The sequence below is a fragment of the Oreochromis aureus genome, linkage group 12 (genome assembly GCF_013358895.1).
Source record: "Oreochromis aureus strain Israel breed Guangdong linkage group 12, ZZ_aureus, whole genome shotgun sequence".
Classification (NCBI taxonomy): Eukaryota; Metazoa; Chordata; class Actinopteri; order Cichliformes; family Cichlidae; genus Oreochromis; species Oreochromis aureus.
This window is the reverse complement of record NC_052953.1, coordinates 36,371,421-36,395,928: the sequence shown is the minus strand read 5'-3', so window position 1 is coordinate 36,395,928 and position 24,508 is coordinate 36,371,421. Positions and strand designations below refer to the sequence as shown.

The 24,508-nt window shown below is 44.6% G+C and overlaps 1 protein-coding gene across 2 annotated transcripts; it reads left to right on the top strand.

Moving 5' to 3' along the window:
- Nucleotides 1-2: 2 nt before the first annotated feature.
- On the top strand, nt 3-24,508 carry rad17 (RAD17 checkpoint clamp loader component). Of its 2 annotated transcripts, none has more exons than XM_031730405.2 (17): nt 3-144; nt 404-507; nt 1,097-1,306; nt 3,201-3,272; nt 3,535-3,670; nt 7,875-8,011; nt 9,426-9,478; nt 10,819-10,944; nt 12,125-12,194; nt 12,274-12,394; nt 12,478-12,654; nt 15,560-15,663; nt 15,755-15,901; nt 18,964-19,092; nt 21,937-22,057; nt 23,184-23,241; nt 23,858-24,508. In XM_031730405.2, exons 2-17 carry the CDS (start codon nt 466-468, stop codon nt 24,045-24,047), a joined length of 1,893 nt encoding a protein of 630 aa, XP_031586265.1. In that variant the 5' UTR covers nt 3-144; nt 404-465; the 3' UTR covers nt 24,048-24,508. The 2 variants fall into 2 exon arrangements, with proteins under 2 accessions (XP_031586265.1, XP_031586264.1); XM_031730404.2 differs by having other exon boundaries at nt 401-507.

Here is a 24,508-nt window from a genome sequence, read left to right as displayed (position 1 = left end):
TAGCGACAGTTAGAAAATTAGTTGTCGGAGTTTAAATTTTACAGCTCCGCACGAAGTGTGTGGTAGCGCTGAAACATATCTGTGATTGATTTAAACTGAAGTTTCATTGTACCCGGACAAGAGTGCGAATCTCTGAAAACCCAGGTGCGTTTCCTACGCGGTAAAGCGATATTATATTAGCATCACAGAAGCTGCAGTCAGAATATAAACTGTAAAATGTGTAATTAGCTAAACAACAGTAGCCTGGTTCTGAGAGACGTTTGTTATGAGTTTGACACTCGGCAGAGTTCCTGGAGTCCGCTTGATGCGACTTAACTAACAGAGGCAGTGAGTTAAAGATGTTGTTATCCGAGTACTGCCATATTTACGGGCTGTGTTTTCTCTCTCGTTTCGTCGCCAGCAGTTCTTCAGGTCTCCAGTCCTTCATTAATATACTGTTCTCTATGGGAAACAGCAGCTTTAAGGATGAACAAGCTTTCTGTGGCAGATAAAGCTACTGAGCGCAGGGTAAGTAACACAATACTTAAGCTGAGTGACTGAATTTCGGATTTGAAGGGGGGGAGCCCGGGATCAGTGGGGTCACAAACTACTGTGCAAACAGGAAGAATAGAAACAGTTACTTTATTACAAAGTACTCCCATTTACATAATCCACGTCCATATGACGTTGTTTGGATGAGGAGTGTTCAGAGTAGAGTTTCAGTGTTGATTTCTGTTTGGTTTAAATATATTTATTTAACTAAACTTCATAAAACTCTGATACTTCTTTCATACAGCCCAACCAGCACTGATCCAACCGTTATTTAGGATCGTACAATAATCACTCTGATGTGCTAATACACACTTCAAATACTTAAGACCAGCAAATTGTCAAATGTTCTGTATTTAGTATGTCAGAGGACTGCATGGATACCTGTTCAGGTATCACCTAATACATCTCACATGTTTATTTAGGAATGTAATTTTTCCCCGACCTAATTCACGTACCATTATATTGAGGTACTAGCTCTCCATTAAGCACAGAGCAGCCAAGTACCTCTTTTGTCATGTTTTGCATCAATAAATTATGTATTTTTTGTACTTCATATATATAACAGGCAAACCATTGGGTGGATCCGTCCTTTATTGATTTGAGAGAGGAATGCTCTTCTCTTTCTGGAAGAAGAAAAGGCAACCCTGTTTTATGCTCCAAGGCTGAAATGAAGAAGAAGAGGAAAAGAGAGGCTAGCGCCTCCTACCTGCTGAAAGAGTCGTCTCAACTGGACCAGAATGAGCCCTGGGTGGAGAAATACTCACCCCGCTCACAGGTCAGCATCTTTGCTTGTCATGTACAAACTGCCCTTCGCAACACAGTCCACCAACAACAGCTCAGGTTCAAGTCTGGCATGCTGTCATGAGCTTTTAAGGCCCTGCATAGCACACTGGAGTCCCCAGATGGGACACCTTCTATTACCCACTCAGGGTCTCCAAGAAAGCTGCTCTGAGCTGTCATTTGGCACACAGGACCCACAAGAGCCATTCCCTGACCAGGAGGTGTAGTGAAGCACCACTGTTATACACTGGGGAAAACTCCAGCATGCAGGTGCAGAACTCAGGGGGTACGAGTGTACCCAGTGATGCTGGTCGCCTCTCACCAGGGGTAACTTTAGACTGGAACAGAGTCCAGTCACAGAAAGACACACTTTTTAATCGGAATAAAGCATCAGGACAGTAAATTTTGATCTGTTGATCAGTTTCAACTGCTTTGGTGTTAGTGAAATTAGTAACAGGTGTGCCAGAGGGGCAACAACAGAGACAACTCCCAAAACGGGAGTGGTTTTACAGGTGGAGGTCCCTGATAGTTACCTCCTCATCTTTTTTGTTTTTTCACTAGTTTTGCATTTTTCTGGGGTCGTTGTGTCAACCGATAACATGAGGGGACACCTGGACCCTACAGAGGCTGTACAGGTAGTCATGCTCCAGGATGGCACATCAATACATTACCATTGCTGCATCTCCCAGCACAGCTGGAGGAGACTCCAGGAGACTGGCAGTTCTTCTAGGAGAGCTGGACAAGGCCGAAAAGGGCCTTAACCCATCAGCAGGGCCAGTATCTATGAGCATTGTCAGAGCTACAAAATGACCTCCAGCAGACCACTGGTGTGAATGTCTCTGACCAAACAATCAGAATTAGACTTCTGAGGGTTAACTGAGCCCCCGGTGTCCTCTAGTGGACCCTGTGCTCACTGCCTGGCACCGTGAAGCCTGATTGGCATTTACCATTGAGTTCCAGAATTGGCAGGTCCACCTCTGATGCCATGTCATTTTCAAAGATGAGAGCAGGCTCAGAGCTGAAAGCACATGTGGTAGACATGATGGGTCTCGAGAACCTGTGGAGAACATCCCTGTAAAGTTGTTCAGCATGACTGGTTTGCTGGTGGTTCAGCGGTGGTCTGAGGAGGTATACCCATGGAGGGACGTACAGACCTCTGCAGGGTAAGCAACAGCACCCTGACTGTCATTAGGTGCTGGGCTGAAACCCTTGGACCTATGGTCAGACTGTATGCTGGTGCAGTGGGCTCCTCTTGGTGCCTGATATGGTGAGAGTATGCAGTTGCTCCTGGAGGATGAAGAAAGTCGTAGTATTGACTATGCTAAATGACACAAATCCAATAGAAACACCTCTGGGACATTATGCTTTTGTTCCACCTGATGCTCCCAGCTAGCAGCTGTCCATGAGCTGAGTGATGCCCTGTCTGAGGAGATCTCCCACCACTCATCTCCCATCTCACTAAGAGCATGCTGTGACATTGTCAGGTTTGCCTACAAGGGCCATTACAAACTAGCCTGTCACATGCACTTTGACTTTGGGGTGTCTATAGACTGATTTTGACTTCCTTTAATTCCTAACACGTTACACAGTCAGTGTAGATCTCCAGGATCATTTCTCTCCATTGAGATCTGATGTTTTCAGTGTGTTCCTTTCATTTTTTTGAACAGTATGTTTGTAGGTTTGGCCAATCAGCACTTGGGAGAAGTTCATTTGAAGTTTAAAGGCCTTGTGAGACTAAATCTGTATTAATGTTTATTATCAGTTGTTGCAGGTTGAAGGTTTGATTGTGTTTGTGTGGAAGATGAACGATCACGTCCTGTGTTTGTGATGAGGTATTAATGCTGACTGTGTACTGAGCGGTTTATGCTACAGTGTGTCCATCTGTGTAGGCTGAACTAGCTGTCCACAAGAAGAAGATTGAGGAAGTTGAGAAGTGGATCAGGGTTCACACCAACACAAAGGTAACTACGTTTTTGCATTCTTATACTGAGTGAAGTAATCAAGTTCAAGCAGTTTATGCTCTGAGTCTGATTTTGCTTTGAGTAACAGAGATAACAATACTCCATCCTCCCTGACAAAAAGAAAATAAGTGATCTGGTGGAAAACCAGACCTTCCCTGTGTAGACATGTGGCTCAGCCACAGCCTGAGTTCTGATCATTTTAGGCCCTGTTGTGTGGGGAGGCTGTAAAGTTGAAGATTCAGTTTGAGCTTTTCATCTACAGAGTGGTATTTTGCTGCTGACGGGGCCGTCGGGCTGTGGAAAGACGGCCACAGTCCGTGTGCTGTCCCTGGAGATGGGCCTCAGGGTTCAGGAATGGATTAGTCCCACAAACCTAGAAGCATACAGCAGCAGTCATGGTGAGGAAACATCTGTCTGTCCACCTGTGTTATCCTTACATGTGTCAGTGGGACAGTCATCAGCATGAAGATGTTACCTGTAGAAATTCATTGAAGTCTGATGACTAAACTTCAGTGTACTGCCCTCACCTGTGCTTACTAATCAGGGTTCGTACGGGTGCTTGAAATCCTTGAAAATGCTTGAATTTTAATATTGTCTTTTAAAGGTTTGAAAAGTGCTTGAATTTCAGATGTGGTGCTTAAAAGTGCTTGAAAGTGTAACTGTACAAATAACTATTTGTGGTGAATAGTTTTCTTATCAGATAGAGAAATAAAATGAGTCTCAAAATGCAAAAAAAAAAAAAAAAAGCAAAATTTCCCCGCCTGGGCTGCCTCGCACCTCTGTCTGTTTCAACGTGTGACCCCGCCCCTCCCTCGGACAGTCAGGGATGAGTGCGCTAACATACCTGTAGGCTGCTGTTTTAATGAGTGTTTGATGGAAAACAACAATGGCGGAGTTTGCGCTCTCCTGTCGCATGATAGGTGAGTGCTAGTAAATAATTTTCCAGTACGCGAACGTTACACATGCTATTTTTTAAAATTATGATTATTTTGCTAGCTATTAAACTCACTGGAGAAATGATTGAAATGCACTGAGTGTGATGCAGTATGGCAGCGCTATTATACAGTTAGTTATGGCATGGAGATTTATGGAATATGCTGTGACCTTAGCTAACATTACTTAGCAGTAGTGTTGGTCAAGTTACTTGAAAAAAGTAGTCAGTTACTAATTACTGATTACTTCCCCCAAAAAGTAATCCCGTTACTTTACTGATTACTTATTTTCAAAAGTAATTAATTACTTAGTTACTTAGTTACTTTTTAAAAACATGATTTACAACCTGAATAGGTGATAAAGCGATAGATCTTTCAGCCCAATTCTACTTTTTCTGCATAATCCATCATACAAAATGTAATCAAATGGAAAAGTCTCTTTTTAAAACTTGTTTTATTAGTTTTAATCTTTTAACTTTATGCATCAAGCAAAAATTAAATTATATGCAACATTCTCTGACTGGAAGAAATTTGTTTAACACTTAAACCTATTTTCTGCACATTCCAGCACATAAAATAAAATATGTTTTGTGTTTACACTCACTCTTTCAAATAGATGAAAGTAAAACACAGCAGAAAATAAATAAAATCAAAGACTAGCGGTCCTGTTGCTCTATTTTCACCTGTAAAGCAGGACTGGGGTAGGCGGAGGTTTACCCTGGTGCAGGTGTGCCGCAGCGGTCAGTGGAAGAATCCGGGAGTTTCTCTGTGAATTTCACATTACGTCGTAGCGCACTCGCTGCTTGCTTGGAAGTTTAGGGGTTTAAAAAGAAGTTTTCTTCCCACGCAGTGAACAGTGGACACTAATGTTTTTGTCACTTTTTATGGACTCAAACTCAAAGTAAGGTCAGTACTTCCACGCTTTAAACGCTGCACGCTCATACTCTCTCCGCACTCGATATATTATCCACTGTTGATCTGCACACAGCTGTTGTCACGAACTAGCTAACTTAAGGCTTTCTGATTAACCCTCTGGGGTCAGATGTCTCAGTTTCAACTTGGGTCGAAAGTGCGGACTTCCAACTATATACCAGTTTTTAAATTGTGGTGATAGGCCACGTAAAACCAGAGTTATGATTAAAAAATACACATGATGTTTGTTTCTGAAACAGTAAAAACGGTGTTTTCTACAGACAGCGCTAGCAAACACTCTCCGCTTGGGAGTGAAAAAAAGAAAAAGAAAAAACACTCCTTCCCTATTGGTGGAAAAATGTACCATGTCCACCAATCAAAAAATGATATGGCAACATGTGGCATTTGGTTGTTGGGAAGAGGGGGGAGTTTTAGGAGTGAGCGAAAGAGAGAGAGAGAGAGTTTTGATACGTGGTAGATTTGTGACGTTTACAGTGTTTGGAGTCTCAAGTTAGTGTGTTGCCTTGTGTACTTAGTGTGTGGTGTAGTCGTCGTTGTGGTTTGTGTGTCAGTTCTACTAGTGAACGTCACAGTTGCTGCCTTAAAGCCACCAAAGGCAGGTTGCAGTGTAAACGCTGAGTGACACACCTGCTGTCAGACCTGCAGGTTTATCCCTGTGCTGTTCTCATCTGTCTTATAGTGGACACAAACTATATTTTGGAGTTGCATAAATAATTTGTGTGCCTTCTTATTTGATGCAGAACACCTGATTGTTCTGTAAATAGTTTGAAATGGTTATATGAAAAACGTCTGAGCCTTGGCTGCATTTTTAGGTAAATAGTACCAGATAACTTTGTTGTTTGCAAAACTGGTGCATATTTTTTAAAAATGTCCAATTTGTATTTGCATTTCAAGTTATGAAAATGATTCGTTAGGCATGTTTGTGGTTTTTACAGTCAAAAATATCACTTTTTTTCTACTTGTATTTTAAATTTTGTCTGAATTTAGATAAATTGTGCTGATACAGTCTGTCAGAATGAGAAAATAACAGATTGGCAAGATAAACAGTTTTTAAAGGTGAAATATAGAGGCCAAATCAAAAATAGTCAAAAACGGTCAATTATACCCTGGACCCCAGAGGGCTAAAGGCTGAAAGCAAAGTTGTCACCAAGTACTGTTTATATTTGTGTGTATTGCTGCAGCTTTTTTGAGTATTAACTTGGTGCCTTTGGGTGAAATAATGGTGATATGAGTGATCCATATGGTCACAAAGAATAGCCACTCGTTTCTGTGCTACCAAAGTTCCCCGGCTTTCAATCAAAATGTGTTTATGGTCAGCACCGACACATTAAACTACTTAAACATTATAAATGTCTTCAAGCTCACACTGAGGCCTGTGGGGCACTATCAGCCACTCAGACAGTACACACATTTATATGTATTTGTATATGAATATTTCATACTTTAAGGCTGCCTGTTTATTTAAGGGAGATGAACAAAATACATTAAATTGTACATAATAATATCATAGATGATAGATTAAATAAATAATTTTAAGTAGATGCTTGTGTATTCTTAAAGTCTTATATGTTGAATTGAACTATGTGATCTATTCAAAGCCTCCCAGTCAGTGCTGTTCTCCATGCCTGTCTGACTGTACATGATGTTATTAGCACAAACACTTTATGTGCTGGAAAAGCTTGAAAAGGGACCTTGAAAGTGCTTAAAAAGTGCTTGAATTTGACCCTGAAAAAGGTGTATGAACCCTGACTAATGCAAATTCATTTAACAAGTATAAAATAAGTCAGATCATTTCTGGATAATAACCAGTTTCTGTCTAAACTGGCACAATGAAGAAATAAATGTGTTCGGTGTGTTATTACTGTTGGAAAGCCTGTTTATTGGGGCTTACATGGGGCCTCATTTGTTAGGAAAATACATCTATGGGTTCCAACTTAGACTTGCCAAATCTTCTCTGTCAGCCAAATGGCTTATTCTGCCCCAGGTGCCCCAGGATTGGTGCCTGAGTAACAGCACCTGTGAGCATGGAGTGGAGCAGTGTGTGACCAGCACAGAGGCAGGTCCCAGGCTGCTGTAGCTGTGTATGGGTCTTCCACATGCTGCCTGTGTGTTTAATAAATTGTCAGTTGTTGATATGCCTCGTTTCTTCAGACTTCCATCGTCCAATCCAATAAACTGCACTAAACAAAAGTCAATAGCAGGATAAGCTGTTTGGAATTGGCAGAGATTTGGAAACTTTTCCATGTGTGCAATCCACATACTCTGCTATCCTGCTTAACCCACAAACGTGTGTTCCTTATAACACCATCGGCACCATTTAAAGCGACATAAACAGGCTTTCCAGCTGTATCAGATTTATACAAGCATTACAACAACAAAGTAACTGACCAAAGACACATCTCCTTATTTCCTTACTTGTGTACATTTTGGCAAATGTGAGATGTACCAGATGGAGAGCAAAGTTAGACTATCTTGCTCTGCATGTGTGTTTTTATCTGCACTGAGCAAACTGCTGCTCATCAGGAAGTCTATAAATGTTAACCAGATAGCACATCATACCAAAAGTCTTGCATGCAGAGTCTGTGTTCTCATATGTGGAGGTGATTACTCCTCAGTGTGGGGGCCTAGTGACAGTGTTGTTCTTGTAACCATCCCAGTACTAACAGAAGACCACGGTGCCTACACTGTAGCATACAGGCTTCTCCTTCTCGTCTCTAATACTCTAAACTTTTACTAGAGTGGCGAATGAACGGCTTCTCCTCCAGCTCTCAGTCGTCACAGTTCCAGGATTTCCTTCTCAGAGCCAACAAATACAACTGCCTGAAGATGGCAGGTGATGGAGGAGTCACACACAGCAAGCTCATCCTAGTGGAGGTATGACACATAACGACTGCTCCAGTGTTTAGCTCAGTGTTTCACTGCTGTTCATTTCAATACGACTGTACAGCTGTGGGAAGATATTATGGTCTGTATTTCAGTTTGATTGTTGCTTCCTTTCCTCATAGCTTAGGGCTGGAAGGCAGCGTTAGAAATCCCTCGTTATTCATGGTGATTTCGAAGGCATCTGTTCTTTCAGTGGACTGCTCAGTACATGTAACATATTTAACAAAACTACTCTGGTGTGAAAACAGGGCTGCGCAATAAGACGATACATCGTATCATGTTATGCTCTGGAATTGCTTTTGTGCTGTCACACAGCACAGTTTACAGTTCACTACTGTAGGTTTTCACTGACAGTTTGCAGTGGTCACTAACAAATTGAGGAGCTCGTTCCTAAATAGAAGTCTATAACATGGACACGGTTCAGTTATGAAAACAGAAAACTGTACAGTGCAGCTAACTGGTCCCAGTACAGACACCAACACCACAAAGCTCTTCTACCACCTAACCATGAGTCGTGTGAAAGAGTAAGGAGAGAAGTTACTAATGAGAAACAAAAAGAGCCATCAGACACTCTCAGTCAACATCAGACTCCCCGCGGTGCACCACATAACAAAGACTCACAGAGACACGAGCAGCCGTTACAACACAAACGTTACACAAACACTCGACTCTGGCACACAACGCTCCGCCAGAAACGCTTCATTCGAGTTGCATTGTTTCTTTAATGAGTGTTGGGCCAAAGTGTTTGAGGACATGTGCAGTGTAAGACACGTCTGACACGTGGACGAGTCAAACAGCAGATCGCTGTTTGAGCTCAATGCTGCACTTCAGCAGAGATGGAGACACCACAGTCGATGTCTGCAGACGGACTCGTGGAGCCCACATGGGCTCAGCCACTAAATGAAAGGTCCCATAGACAACACAGTGCTGCATATTATCCCTGGTGATCTGTGTCATGTTGTTTTCATTTTTAATGTTGTGGCTTTCTTTTACTTTAAGGCAATATTGCCTAACTCGGGCAACTGTGGTTCAGGGGGCTGGGAAGCTCATCTTGTAACTGGAAGGTTGCTGGTTCGATCCCCAGCTCTGTCTGTCTTGGTTGTTGTGTCCTTGGGCAAGACACTTTACCTACCACCTACTGGTGTTGGCCAGAGGGACCGATGGCGCGATATGGCAGCCTCGCCTCTGTCAGTCTGCCCCAGGGCAGCTGTGGCTACAACTGTAGCTGCCTCCACCAGTGTGTGAATGTGAGAGTGAATGAATAATGGAACTGTAAAGCGCTATATATGCAATCCATTATTATTATTATTATCATTATTGTTATTAACTGTGGCATATAAACTATATAGTGGTGTAAAGCAGGTGTTTAACATGCGTACATTTATACTCACGTGTGCCTCTTCAGGATCTGCCAAACCAGTTCTACAGGCAGCCCGGAGCCCTGCATGAGATCCTGAGGTAAGACCTGATCACGGGGCTCTATGCAGTGCCATGACAACGCATTTGTTAGCTTTACATGTTTTACATCATCAAACACATTTTCATGTTGGACAGAGACATCAACAAATAAATACAACCTGCAGTTTTTAAATGATGATTTTATTTATTAGGGGTGAAAACTATCCAAACACATTACACACACTGTAGAGGAAGGAATCGCCCCCACTGGTTAAATCATGGATTAACTGTGATTAACCGCATTAATATGACAGCTGAGTTCAGCTTCAACATCGAGGTGTGATTATTGACAGACCTGATGAATCATAAGGTCACTGAAGTAGAACATCATCATCATCATCATCGTGCCACAATGAGAAGAACCTGCTGAAAAACAAAGTCGTTGATGTTCATCAGTCTAGAAAAGGTTACAAAGCCACTGCTGAGGCTTTTTAAACTCAGGTGAACCAGGATGAGAGCCAGTGCTGAACCTACCAGTGAGTATCTGTGCTACCAACATGAATCCAGAGCATCATGTAAACAACACAAAGACACACTGACCTTCTGACCTTCTCTACTTCTGCATCAACACTCTCACATCAAAGATCACATCTGCAGAGCTCTGTCTCAGCGTGTTCAGGGTCCAGTCTTTATCTCCCTGTAGTCACTGCAGCTCTGCACATCACCTTTGGTATTTCTTCTGCCTAAAATCTCTTCCTTTGAATATAGACAACATTGACATTGAGGTGCCCCTCATATCATTTTGACTTACTTTCTCAGTAGAGGATGTGACACTAGGGTGTGCGTGTATTGCAGTGTGTACTTGTGCTCTAGATGGAGGGCTTGTACAGACAGAGGACGGTCCCTCGTGGTGTGTCTGTGGTACTGACCACGCTGTCAGACGCACATATTGTGGTCTGTCTGTCAGGTGATCAACAACCCAGGACACGAGAGAGGCATCCACCTGCATCACTGTCAGCTTTTCACCCACGAGGGCTGGCCTGATGGTATTAAATACTCTGAAAAAGTCAAGTCACATCCCTCGTAGTGCTGACAGAAAGTGTGCTTTCTTTTTATTATACCTGCAGTTTTTCACAGTTCATTTGTTTTCACACAGCAAACAAGAATCTGCTTCTGTCCTTTTAATGATTTCTTTGAACATACAGTGTTGAAGGTAGGATTACAGGGTAAATACTTAGTTACACCAGTACCAGTTTACATTTAGGAAGAGGTTGGCCTGATTGAAGCCTTGCTGCATGGCAGTGCTCTGTACACCGACTGCACTGTAAAGTTTGTTTTCTGTCACCAAAGCAGTGCTGTGTGATTCCTGCTCTCAGACTCTGTCCTTGTGTGTCTTTCAGGGGTTTTGTGAGGACCAGTCAGTGCCCCCTGGTGTTCATAGTGTCAGACAGCCTGAGTGGAGACAGCAGTTCACGCTTTCTTTTTCCCAAAGACATCCAGGAGGAGCTGGGCATTAGCAGCATCAGGTTCTGGAAACTGCCACTGCAAACTGTGAAAATGATTTGATAACCAGCTGTTACATACACTTTAGTCCTAGGGATCTTCAGATCTTGGTTTCACTGAGTTTGTAGTTGTGAACATTGTGTAGTCAGAGCTCGATTTATTAAATGAGCAGCTAATTATGCATTCAGACCCTGAAATGAAACTTGGGAAGATTAACATGTGGATGCACAGTGCAATGAAATCAGACCACACGTCTCAGTGACATCTGCGCGCCCATTGCAGCAGGAAAAGATGGGGCGGGAGGCCACCTATAGGCATCCCAGGGAGGGGCAGCAGTGAACACATGGGGGGGGGCAAACCCCAGGCCCAGACCCAGGCCCAGACCCAGCTACACACACAAAGGCCATTTGCTCAGTTACTCAGTCACTCACACTTAACCCCCCCACCCACTGATGACCCAAGACTTTGGCCCATCTGCAGACTGTGTCCCAACACCAGTCGTCCACTCGGTTACAACAGACACACAGTAAAGGGACAAGACAGACTGGTCTGGATCTGGGACAAATTGCACAAAGCAGCAGCTGCTCTCTCACCTGGAGGCCCCACCCAGTGGGCCTGTGGACACCTATGAGCCCCTGAACCGCAGACCAGACTTCCCAGTGTGGGCGAAGCAGCCAGGAAGGCGCAGACCTTTATATGCTTACTGGGAGTCTGACTCTGGAGGCATCTATGTACCAATATGAGCTCACATTAAGGCGCCACCTAGTGGCAACATTAAATATGCATACAGTTGTATGTATGTATAATCGTGCAGCATACGTAAAATTACGTATGATTTTAGCTGGGGTTCCACAGGTGATACACATCAGTGTGCATAGATGTTTAGTATGTAAACCACGCAGCACTCAGTTAGCGTGCTATTGTGAAAACAACCACGTGACCACATGACTCTGCTGACCTGTGTCCACACGTGCACCGTGGCGTAGGAGAGCTTTCATCGCTGCCTGCAGCTTTAATGTTTGAATTCAGGCCTGAAAGAGTCGATCGTGACTGTGTAACACAATGTTCTCCACAAATTACACAGTGTGCATCTCAGAGAGCTGTTTGTGTAACAGCGTTGTACATGTTTGTGTTATGATTCCATTTCACACTGACTTCTCCTGAACATCGGTGTGTGTGTGTGTGTGTGTGTGTGTGTTCCAGCTTTAATCCAGTGGCTCCAACTGCAATGATGAAGGTTCTCACTTGCATTTCAACCCAGGAGGCAGCAAAGGTGAGACGACTCTGTTCACATTCATTTGTATACGTCTCTGTTTGTTGTCTGCATTGTATCTGTGTGCTGTTCTAAGCAGAGTTGTAGAAGCGTGTGCGTCCCAGACCAGACGCTGTTGGAAACGCTGTGTTCAGGAAGCTCAGGAGATATTCGCAGTGCCATCAACAGCCTCCAGTTCTCCTGTTTGTCCACTGATAGCTGTAAGTATACAAATACATGTTAAATTTACTGGAAATGACTTTTGATCTTAATGATTCAGTTTATTCTCACTGAAACTTCTCAGGCACGTCAGTGGAAACGGGTTTATGGAGGACAAAGAAGGACAGGTCACTGTGCAGAGCTGGTTCCACAACAAGTCAAAGGAAGAAGAAGTCCAAACAGGAAGAGGAGCTTGCCATTGGAGGGAAGGATGCTTCTCTCTTCCTGTTCAGAGCACTGGGAAAGATCCTGCACTGCAAACGTTAGTCGCACCCACTTCCAACTTCCTCTTCGCTGTTTTTGTCATCTTTGCAGTGGCAAGAGCAAAATGTCTGATCTTTGTCAAAACTAACACATTTATCCAAGTGAACAAACTCAGCTAATAAACACCCACTATTTTCTTTTTTATGTCTTTAACCCACTGACTCTCCCACTGAGCAGGGTGGAGCAGGGTGGAGCAGGGTGTAACAGTGGCTGGGAGTCACATTTTCAGTTAAGGGTCATTTAGAGGCCCCGCTGTATAATTTTAGGTAGATACTAGATCAGTCGGTGTGAGCCAGTCCTCAGTCACAACAACATTTACAAAACATTAAAATCATTTAATCAAACCCTGAGGAGATGATGAGGTCACAGCTCCTCCAAGACAGTCACTAAATAAACTATTAAATAATATGATATATTACAAAGTTATAGAATATAACAAAATAATAGATACAAAGAGTAGTAATTATCAAAATCCCAGTATGTTACACAGATTAAATGTATACATTGAGGTGTATCATACTGTACCATATTTCCTCTGTAGCACATGCAGAGATAGTAAAGGGTGGGAGGTACTGTCCAGCTCTGTCCTTATCTCCGACACCACCTTAAGAAGGTCCAGCTCCATGCCCACAGTGTTACTGGCCTTGTGGATCAGTTTGAGGGTGTTGGCAGTCATGACCCTCAACCTGTGGGGTTGCCTACAGACCCGCACAGGGGCACAGGCCTTGAGGACTCGGAGACTCACCTGATCTGGTCCCGTGGACTTGCCTGAGTCTTCTCATTTGTCTCTAAACATGGTCGTGAGTGAAAGTGACAGGTGTGGGAGGGGTGTCAGGGTTTTGACAGGAGGTGCAGTGTGGAGAGGGAGTGGTGTGGCTGTGGATTGCAGGCTGACTACAGGTAACTCGGTGTGGGGCGGGAGCTGAGCGTTCACTGCAGTGTTGAAGAACACATTCAACTTGCCGGCTCTGAGCTCACGCTGTCAGCTCCTCTGCTGGGATGCTGTTGGATGGCATGTGCACTAAAATAAAACAAGCATGCTGACAATGATTTTGTCCACCTGCTTATGTTCTGCCATAGTTTGTTGTTCTATTTTTAATATAATTGGTGTGGAACTCTGTGACTAACTTTAGTGAACAGTAGGGAGCTGAGAACGCAGCCCTGCAGGGATCCAGTGCTGAGTGACGGTGAGGGCCAACTCTGACTTATCTTAGATCCAAGAGCAGGTGGCAGAGGGATCTGAAGTTGGCCCAGTTCAGTAATATCTGGACCAACTGGGAGGGCTGGGGCTGTGTGGGAGGGGTGGTCTCAAACCAGGTAAAGAAGCAGGTGAGCTCCTCTGCTAGTGTGAGGCTGCGGTCGGGGGTTGGGGGGCATTGGCCTTGGAAGTTGGAGAAGGCCTGGATGCCTGTGAAGACCCGGTGGGGGTTGTTGTCTGTGAAGGAGCCCTCTGTCCTCCCCCTGCAGGCCTCCTCGGCCTGTTTGATGCCCCCTCCTCAGGTTGGCTCTGGCTGTGCTGTACATGAAGCTGTCCCTCAGACCGAAGGCTGAGTTACAGTTCTGAGCCTGGACTTCTCTCATCATCCAGGTTTTTGGTTTGGAAAAATCTGGATAGTGTTGGTCACTGTCACATTGTCTACACAGCACAGACTGAGTGTGAAGATGAAACAGTCCTGAGGAGAGCATCATCTGGACATGTTTTAATGAGCCGGAGGGTGGAGGGGCTCCTGAGGGTGGTGAAGGCAGGGATGAGGAGCAGAGAGAGGCCTGAGATTACTGTACACATGGTCCAGTGTCCTGTCCCCTCTTGGTAGGACAGTTAACATGTTGGTGGAGTTTAGGGGCGTGCAGATTTCCAACATTATTAAAGACCCCAGCAACAATATGGACGCTTGCTGGGTGCTCCCTCAGCTGTCTGCTGATGATAAGTTGGAGGTGGTTGAGTGCTGAGCTAACGTTAGCATTGGAGAGGATGTAAACTATGGTTACTATGGTAACTATGGCTACCATTAGTCCCTGACTGTCTCAAAGGTAGATAAATAGGCTTGCGCTGAATGGACATGGCCTCTAAGTCTGCTGTAAGGACACCAGTCCTGGAGTACATAAGCCCCCAACCCTTCCCTTTGTTTGGGTCCTGGTGGTGTACGGTCCGGACCGTGCTTTGAATCTTTTTTAACATTTTATTAGAAGAACTTCATGAAGTCATTGATTAAGTTTAAAGGAGAGCTTGGCTCATCAGTGCTGAAGACAAACCTGAGGTTGTTCTCGCATCAGTGATGAGTAGTACCAGGTCCTACCACAGAACAGAACAGAATAGAATAGTTCTTTATTGTCATTGTACATTTACAATGAGATTGTAGGTGCTCCACCAACTGTTCTGGAATAAAATATAAATGATAGACAGCAGGAATAAATGGCAAACAGGAGAAATATGTACAATCAAGAGGGAGATGTACAGAACGAGAGGGAGGCACACGTTAATGTTTAATGTAAGAAAAAATAGATTATGCAGAACATTATGTTTCGAGGAGAAGAGGCACAGTACCGTGAAACCAGGACCTGATTCTAGCTGTGAAACACAGGAGGAGGAATATCACGAGAGGATTTTAGGATATGCGTAATCACAGAGCATTGTCTGACAGCCTGACTTTACCACTGGCTGCTTGTGACTTCAGTCACAGACCGCTCGGACTTTGCTTAATAAATCGCAAGAATCTAAATCTGCTCAGTCAGTTTGAAACATGTTATTAATGAAGAACAAGAACCGTGGTTTTCTGTGTGTAATTAGGAGAGCATGCTTTCTGTCAGTCCACCTGCTGTTTCATCTCTTTATACAGTCTTCTGCAGGAATGAGCATGTGAATACTTTTGCTAGTGCACTGTGCCTTTGATTGTCATTGACAGGAGAGAAACATGAACGTGCTGACGGAGCTGAGGGTGGTTGTGGGCGTGGTCTACCATCCCACCTGCTGCATCATCACAGAGCAGCCTTACTAGTTGACCCTGAGGTGCTGATCAGCTGTTGTATTGATTTATCTTTACTTACAGGAGCATAAACAGTCTGGTGAAGTTTCCTTTGGTCTTTTCTTTTCTTGTCAGCTGGTTGTTGAGCGTTCTCACATGTCTGGAGAGTTCTTCAGCCTGTACCTTCATCAGAACTACCTGGACTTCTTCTGTGAGGTGGAGGATGTGGAAAGAGCCAGCGAGTATCTGTCTGATGCTGACCTTCTCACTGCTGATTGGATGGTCAGTCCTAACATCATTCTTATTTCTGTGGTTGGAATTTCATATTATTGTAACATGTCAATGTGAGGAACCAGCAGCCCGATGCAGGAGCTCAGGACTGACTCTAACCAGTCCCAGTCCCTGATCCTTGGAGTCCTGGCCAGTGGGCAGTACAGAGATCAGATAGTGAGAGAGAACCCGAAGATGTGCTCATCTCTGTGCTGTGTGCTGAGTTCAAAAGTGAACTAAATGAATGAATAACATGGTGTTGGTGAGGATGGTGGCCGTTAGTTGGCGTCCTCCTCATTTTTGCATTTTTCGTATGTTTTTAACACTATTTTTTTTTTAGTCATTTGGAAACGTGATGCACTGATCACCTACGACAGACAGACTCTTAGACAGCCCACAGCGTTCACAATCTGGGACCACACCAGCAGACTGGAATGGAGGCTTGTCTTGGCTACGTGATTGGAAATGACGCCTGGAGAACAGGGGAAGAGCCTGATGGCTGATGAACAGACAGCACTTCCCAGCATTCTTCTAGCTAAAGTCCAAACTTTGGAAAACAAGTTGGATGTCTTTATTTTTACAGAGACATGGCTTATTTCCTCAGTCTCTGCCTTGGCTGTTGTTCCTGCGGGCCTCTCCACTCACTGCGAGGACAGGAAGGTGTGGGGGACGTGGAGAGGAGTATGCACGTGTGCACAATGACCAAGCGATGGTGTTTGGATGTACAGTTTGATCTTGGACACTTGACCAGAGAGTTTACAGCTGTGTTCTGTACTGCTGTTTATATTCCCTCCCACACCGACACAACGCTGCCACGTGACGAGCTGTATGATGTCATCGACCGGCAGGAAGCACTACACCCTAAAGGTTCTTTCACTGTGACGGGCGACTTCAACAAAGCCAAACTAAAGAAAGTTCTGCCAGTGTTCTCCCAGCAGGTAGACGTTCCATCGCTCAACCATAACATCCTGATTGTGTTCCCACGCACCTACAAAGGAAGCTCCGGGCCAGATAACACCGTGCTTTCAAAGCATGCGCTCATGAACTGGCAGCTGTCTTCACAGACATATCACTGCTTTTGTCTGTAGTCCCCTCATTTGATGGACCATCATCCCCCAGAAACCTAATGTGAGCTATCGCCCAGTAGCGCTTGCCGCCATCATTATGAGGTGCTTTGAGCGTATAGTCAAAGCTCACATCTTCACTCTCCGCTACACTCAGTCCTTTAAAGTTTGCCTACAGGCCAAACAGATCAGTCGCTCTGCACACGGCCCTCTCCCACCTGGACCATAAGAACACACATGCTGTTTATTGGCTACAGCTCTGCTTTCAGTACTATGATTTCATCCAGGCTCAGCATCAAACTTTGGAATCTGCACATCAATGACTCCTTATGCACCTGGATCCTGGACTTCCTGACAGACAGATCACGGATCGGCAGTGCCACATCTTCTCCTACCAGAAGCTTCTTGTTGACTTAGGGCTAACCTGACAATCAGCCCTGTGTGCGGCCACACACCAGGTGGAGATGAGTGTGCTTACAGAGCAGAGGTGAGTGCCCTGGCATCGTGGTGTCAGGACAACAACCTGCTGCTCAACGTCAGCAAGACCAAGGAGCTCATTGTGGACTACAGAAAACTGCAGGGTGGAGGGCACACCCCCATTTACACTGAGGGGACAGAGGTGGAGAGAGTCGGATGGTTCCTGGGGATTAACATGAGTGAGGATCTGACCATATCACATCACGTGGATGTGGTCACAAAAACAGTGAAACAGCAGTTGTTGTTTCTGCGTCGGCTGAGATTTAGCATGGTCTCCAGAGTACACACCAACTTCTGTCGATGCACCAGCAAAGTATTGGTATTTCACCTGGTATTTCACCAGGTCTGAGCTACCAGCCATCCAGGACCTCTGCAGGCAGCGCTGTGGGAGGAAGGCCCAATAGATCCTTTTTGATCCCAGCCACCCAAACCATCCACCTGCTGTCAGGCAGGAGCTACAGGAGAATCCACACCAGCAGATTCAGGGACCATCTCTACCCACAAGCCATCAGGCTCCATACACTCTGCAGGTTCACAGTTTGGGCAGCGGTTTGATCCCTCTATCGTCTCTGCTGGAGTTTAACTGTGAACATCTTGGGTCCAATAATCTGGACTGTTCATATTACAGAAAACCACGGGAAGAACCCATATCTCTTCACCTAAAGGCCCTTTTCCTAGAGTAACTACTCGATCGACTCGGCATGGTTCACCACATTCTTCAGGGTTTTCCATTAGGTCACTGTACCTGTTACCAGGTCTTTTTTTTAGAACCTGAGCAGGTAGTAAAATGTGACATCATCAGACTGCATGCCACTGATTGGCTGGTCAGTAGCGTCAGTTGACGAGTAATGAGAACCTCTCGTTTACAAAAATTAAAACTGCCCGAGTTTTAATTTTTTCCCGAGTGTGACGAAACCCACAGACTGAGCAGCAGGTGTATCCTTGATTCAACGTTCACCTTTTTTGTAGCGTTCGTGTTCCATATTAATTCCATTGCAGGACGCTTGGACACGTTGCCATGACGACAACCACACAACCTGAAAGTCGGCAGAGTGCGACTCTGACTGCAGAAAGATAAAGGCTGTAAAGAAGCTTTGTAACCTCACTAAATGCTGTCTGGATGATTTTATGGCCTCAGCTGGTTAATTTGTATTAAACACAACACAAAGTTAGTTAGAAGAAGTAAATTAGTTTAGTAATTTACTTCAGAAAGATAGACATGCCAAGGAGCAAACACTGGTCCTCAGGTCCATCCTTTGGTTCTCACATTATGTTTTAAAACACCAAGAGGATGATGGTGATGGTAAAAAGCACACAACCAACAGGCGAGGTCACAATGGCAAATCCAACCTCCCCTAACCCTCAGTAAGAGGGGATTACACCTGCTCTCAGGTCCAAGAGTGGAAACTGTTCTGTTTTTGTTGCTACAGCAGAGCTGTAAGTAATCTGTAGTGTACTGGTGAACTGTCTTTATTTGTATTGGTATGCTGTATCTGTGTCACCTGTATGAATGGCTGTCTGTACTGTTTCCAGAATCGCAGCGTTTTGGGGGATTATGGGTCTTCAGTGGCCACGAGAGGCCTCCTTCACTCCAACTCTCAGCAGGTGTCTGTTGGCTTTAGAGCCCTGCACAAACCCAGCTGGCTGCTCGTCAACAAGAAGGTGAGTGACTGAGATCAGATGGTCACAGCATCAGTGGAGCTCAGCTGTTCTCTGCAGGACTAAACTCGTTCACCATGAAACATTTAGTGTTACTTTATTATCTGTGACATTTCAAATGAGTAGCATGAATTTACACTGGACTGTCTTCATGAAATGTATTCTGTAGTTATCAGTAACTAGTTCAACATCTACTCCCAAACTTCACTCACTCATCAGCTTCTTTTTGTGCTGTGACTTTTCTCATTTCTAACTTTTGTACTATTTAAACGATTCAGCTTGTGTCAGTAAAATCTGTCAGAGTATTTTCATGGAGGTTCATGACGCGACTCTAAATGCTTCTACATGTTTTCAGCTATAGGCACCATTCAAAGTTGATACAAGACAGTGTTCCAGTTTAAGTTTGTGCTTCATGTCAGCTTTAGTCAGAGATTATAATGAGTGTGTGTTGGAATTTGGCACTTACAGTAGGAGAAATGATAGAGTTCATCCTTCCTCTTCATCTGCTGCTGAGCCCATATTTTGCAGCCGTAATTTTACCCACAAGTCATAGATCCACAGCTCTTCTTTCAAATAGCTCGTCTCTCCAAACTAACAAATGTAAACATTTTGATGAAAGTGCATCCAAGCAGGAGGAGTACGTTCTAACTGAATCATAGGGAGACATATTTTAGTCTGTCTGAACAGCAGGGCAGACCCTGTTTTTGTTTAAAGTCCTCTGATGATCACATTTTTGACATCAGGAACATAACAAACATACGTTTCTGTAGAACTTCTTGGGAATCAGTTTAAAAACCATTGGTTAGTGTCCTGGATTTAGAAGCAGTCCATTGATGGCTGCACCAGGCTCAGTAAGAGGGATTTGTCACAGAGTAACATGATGTCAGCCATCACTGCAGCTCAGCTCAAAGCTGTTGGTAGGAATGGGAACAATAAACCATCCAAACCATATCTGGCCCTGTGTGGAAAAGTATTTGCCCCCCATTTGCCCAAAGACCACAGTGACAACGAAACGTCTGGAAAAATATTCTGAAGAGTTCAATTTATTTTGAAAGGTTTGAGTTACAGCTGGTGTAGCACTAACATGGCATTTCATAAAAACATCATCACACCAGTCAAACATGGTGGCGGTGTGCTTTGCTGCTTCAGGACCGGCATGACTTACTGTAATTAATGAAACATGAAATCTGCTCTCTACCAGATAGACTCGGGTTATTCCCCAAAACAGTCAGAAACAAACCAGCAGGTTCACCTCTAAATGACTGACGAAGACACTCCAGGACCTTCAGTTTTTTTTTTTAAAAAGACCTAAATCCCATCAACATGAACCTAAACAGGCTGTTCATGCTTAACAACCCTCCAATGTGGCTGAATTCAAACGATTCTGTAAAGAACAGTTGGCCTAAACTTCTCCACATCAGTGTGAAAGACTCACTGTGACTTATCATAAAGGCTTGATGGCAGCTCTTGCTGCAGTCTGTCTAGTGGGACGACTGCCAGTGAAGATGCTATTAAGCCCAGTATCTGCAGGTGTCCTCTGAGTGGGAGAAATTTAGAGAGCTTGCTATGAAGGAGATGGTCTGGGTTAGCTCCAGGACACTCTTTGGTAGTTCATTGTCAGAACCAGAGCCATCAGGTAATCCACGCCCTGGTGTGCTCTCTTTTCACCACCATGACCTGAGATGCTGAATACGAGCGGCGTTGGTCTGCTCTCGGGTTGTTTCTTGTATCGCTCTCTTTGATAACAAGGAGGATATTTGTTGGTGCAGAGTTCCTTCCAGTTCTCCTCTAGAAAGGGAGAAAACCACTATGTTAAATTAATGGAGGGGTGATTACAGATTGTAAGTGGGAGGTCCTCCCAACCCACTGGAGTGCAACATGATCCTACCGTCTCTGTATTCTTGGTGAGAGATGACCCAATGCCACAGTAGAAGGTGTTTGGCTCCCTCTTGTGGCGGAGCGGGGTGTTGCAGTCCAGGGGATGTGCAGCCTATGCAGGCATGGGCGGCACATGTTTGACCAGATGTCATGTGGCTGGACACCGCTGAGGCACTTCTCTTGTAGAAGATGCTAGGTCGTCCTCTTCCTCTGGGGGACCCTGAGTGGCAGTAGGTGGGATGTGTTTTCTAGGCAAGTGGGTTTTGGATACTGTGATCCTGTCTGACTTCGGGCTGCTACCTGTGGAGCTGGCTGCAGGGGATTTTAAATGTCAGCATGCTGGCTGGTGCCCAGTGACCTGGACAGACATGCAGCGAGTGGGTGGAGGTGTGGGCATGGCCTGGGTCTATGAAGGCACAGCTGCACGGCGTCTCCCTCTTTCTTTTTCACTTCACGGTGCCGTGGCAACGGTGGTCCCAAAAAGGCCAGCGCCTGGATGCACTCATCAGAGATGTCACAGTTTTCCTTTTTCAAGAACAACAACAAATTCAGCCGCCTTACCCTCGCTTCAGGACGATGGTGCTGAAAGCCCTCTGTGGCTGCTGCAGTGAGGTGGAGACGTAATGGAGCCCAGCTCTTCCCAAAGCTCACTGCCATCAGTTGAGCAGAATTTGTGGTCCCTCAAATCTGTCAGTCCATGTACAGTTTTCAGTTGGACAGTTTGGCTTCACCCACCAAACACTCGCTCCCTTACAGTCCTGCAATGGCTCTCTCTGAAACAACCTCTCAGCCACACACAGCTTCAATTCCCTGTAAAGTTTGGAACGTCATAGTCATGTTTCTAATTCGGATCATTGCTCCTGTACAATAAGAGTGTATTTTTTTAGGTGATGCAGTTCGATGCGAATCATTCCAAACTGCAGATAGTGACCAGTGATGGTGTGTTAACTCTGCTGTTGTCCCTGGCAGCACTGGGAGAACTGTGTGGCTGCCCAGTCCTTGTTCCGGAGCTTTTGCCTGACTCCGGTCAGCCTGCAGACTGAGCTGCTTCCATACTTGGCCAAACTCACCAACCCTATGAGGAACCAAGGTAAGGCCCACGGGTACACGGGGGGTACTTTCAGGGAAAACCTGTTTTATTAAGGAGTGGAGTTTGCAGACAGATGGTCGTTTGTGCCAACAAAATGAGCTGTTGTCACTGATGTCACAGCATCTCAGTAGAAGTGTGACTCTGCAGCATCACTCAGAGGATCCAAACAATACTGACAGCGCTCCAGTTGTTCCACAGTTTGTCAGGTTCCAGTTTTAAAATGGATTAAATTCACTCACAGTTTCAAGCACGTTTCCCTTTATCATACGTGCTGTGCAGAATGATGGAATAAGGCTGGAACATGAGAAAATGTGCAACACATGAAGTGCTGTCAATATTTTCCAGAGCATAGCAGTGACACATGTAGTGTAATAGTAGTGACACAGCGTTAGTCAAACCTGGGTCCTGTTTTCACTGGAACCTTTCAGTATAACGCTTCAGTTTAACAATAACTGAAGGAACTTCACAGTATTGTTACCTGAGCACGTTGACAGTGAACAAATATCCTTCCTGGGATGTTGTTCGATCTTTTTAACCAGCTGCTTAAAGCCCTGCTTTACATCCGTGCCACTGCTCAGTTCCAGTCATAGAGAGGTGCAGCAGTGATGTTCAGCTGGGCTGGTTGTAGTTTTTGCCTTAAAGGGCAAAGCAGGTTTGTTGTTTCCACCTTTACAAAGACGGCTCTCGTTTCTAAAGTGTTGTTGTTTCTGGAGTAACTCCACTGTTAGCTGTTAGCTCATCAGCTCACTGCTCTCAGACACTGCTGGGCTGGTGTGCTGAGCACCTTTAATACATCACATCACTGTATCCATAACTCAATATGATTTATTTAATTGTTTTTGTGACTCGTGTAAAAATGATTACTGATGTTCTCACAGAGTGCACAGTGTGACACAGACAGCACAGCTGTGTAGCCCCCTTACAGAGCTGTTTGACACAGCGGAGTCAGTCTGTGGCAGGCTGAGCATCGTCACTGTGAGAATGACATGTTGACTCAGTCGTAGTTGTTGCAGTGAATTTAGGTATCACTCACATACCTGGCATAATGTTAATGAGCCTTTGTGCCGTCACACTGAGCACAGCTGTGTGGACTCATGCCCATGTCTGTGCTGCTCTGTTCCTACAGACCAAATAACATTTATCCAGGATGTGGGGCAGATGTCACTGAGAAGATTCTCCAGCAGGTACCACACACTATTGTTTACTGTCAAATAGAATAGAACCGAACAGAATGTCTTTATTGTCACTATACAGTTGTAGGGGAGCAGGTAGAACAGGAGTAATTAGACTGAGGGTTGGATGACTGTTTTTTTCTTTTCCAGCTGTCTATTCCTCGGTGACTGTTTGGTCCTTGTTGCTGGTGCTGTTCTTCCTTTAGTTTCCTGGAACATGTCTGTAGGTTGGACGTGGTGCGCTTGTTTTATCAGCTCTGTTTGTGTAGCTACAACAAGCTGAGGTCATCATAACTGTGATGAGCTGTGATGAGACGGAAGAACAAGTGTTTCTGTTTTGCTGTTTTTTTTAACAAAGTAACAATGTATTCTGACAAAACAATAATAATGCTAACAGAACTTTGTTATGTCAGTACTACTACAGCTACTGCAGTATTCATATTTGCTATTGTTACAAACGTACATGTTTTAAGAGTTTTCTTCTTTTGTTTCTTTAAAGTTCTGGTTGTGCTCCTGTTGGCTGTTACTGTGGATACTTTAACACATCATAGTGGTGTCCTGCGTCAGTGACCTTACGTTTTAACCTGATCTTTGACCTCTGACCTTTGGTTTGTTCTTGTGTGTCCAGATTAAAACCAGAGGCTCTGACAGACAAAGAATCAGGCGAGCTGGAAATGGACAGTGAGGAGGAGGAGAAGGAGGTGAAAGAGGCAGGTGGTGCTGAGGAGGGTCTGCCAGCCAGCCAACCCCAGCCCACCTTAAATCAAGTCCTCCTAGAGGACGAAGACCTGATCATAGAGGAATACATCAGTGACTGAGCCCTCTGTACTGTATCCACTGATACGTTTGTGTGTTCTAGAGGAAGTTCTCTGCTTTGTGAATAAGTTGTTAAAGTTGGTACTTTTCTAAGTCACAAACCCACCGTGGCCCCAAGCGTGACTCCCAGCAGACCCAGCTCCTTCCACAGTCTGTTGATGAGTATTTCTGCCTCTGGGGTATCATCATCTGCACAAACGTTTGTCCCACAGAGCCTGCATGTCATCCTGTAGTTTTACACAGGCTGATAATCCTGAGGATCATTCATCTTTAGAATAATTCTAAAAATCTCTCCAAGTGAAGCTAAATTATTTGGTTCTGTCAGTTAAACTTATTATTTATTGGTTTTGCTGAGTGACTGTTCACCCTGGGCTAACCTGACTGTTCAGGACCAATGACTGTTCCCCATTACAGTCTGTGTTTAGTAAAGGATCAAGTGTATGAATAAATGTAAGAAAATGAA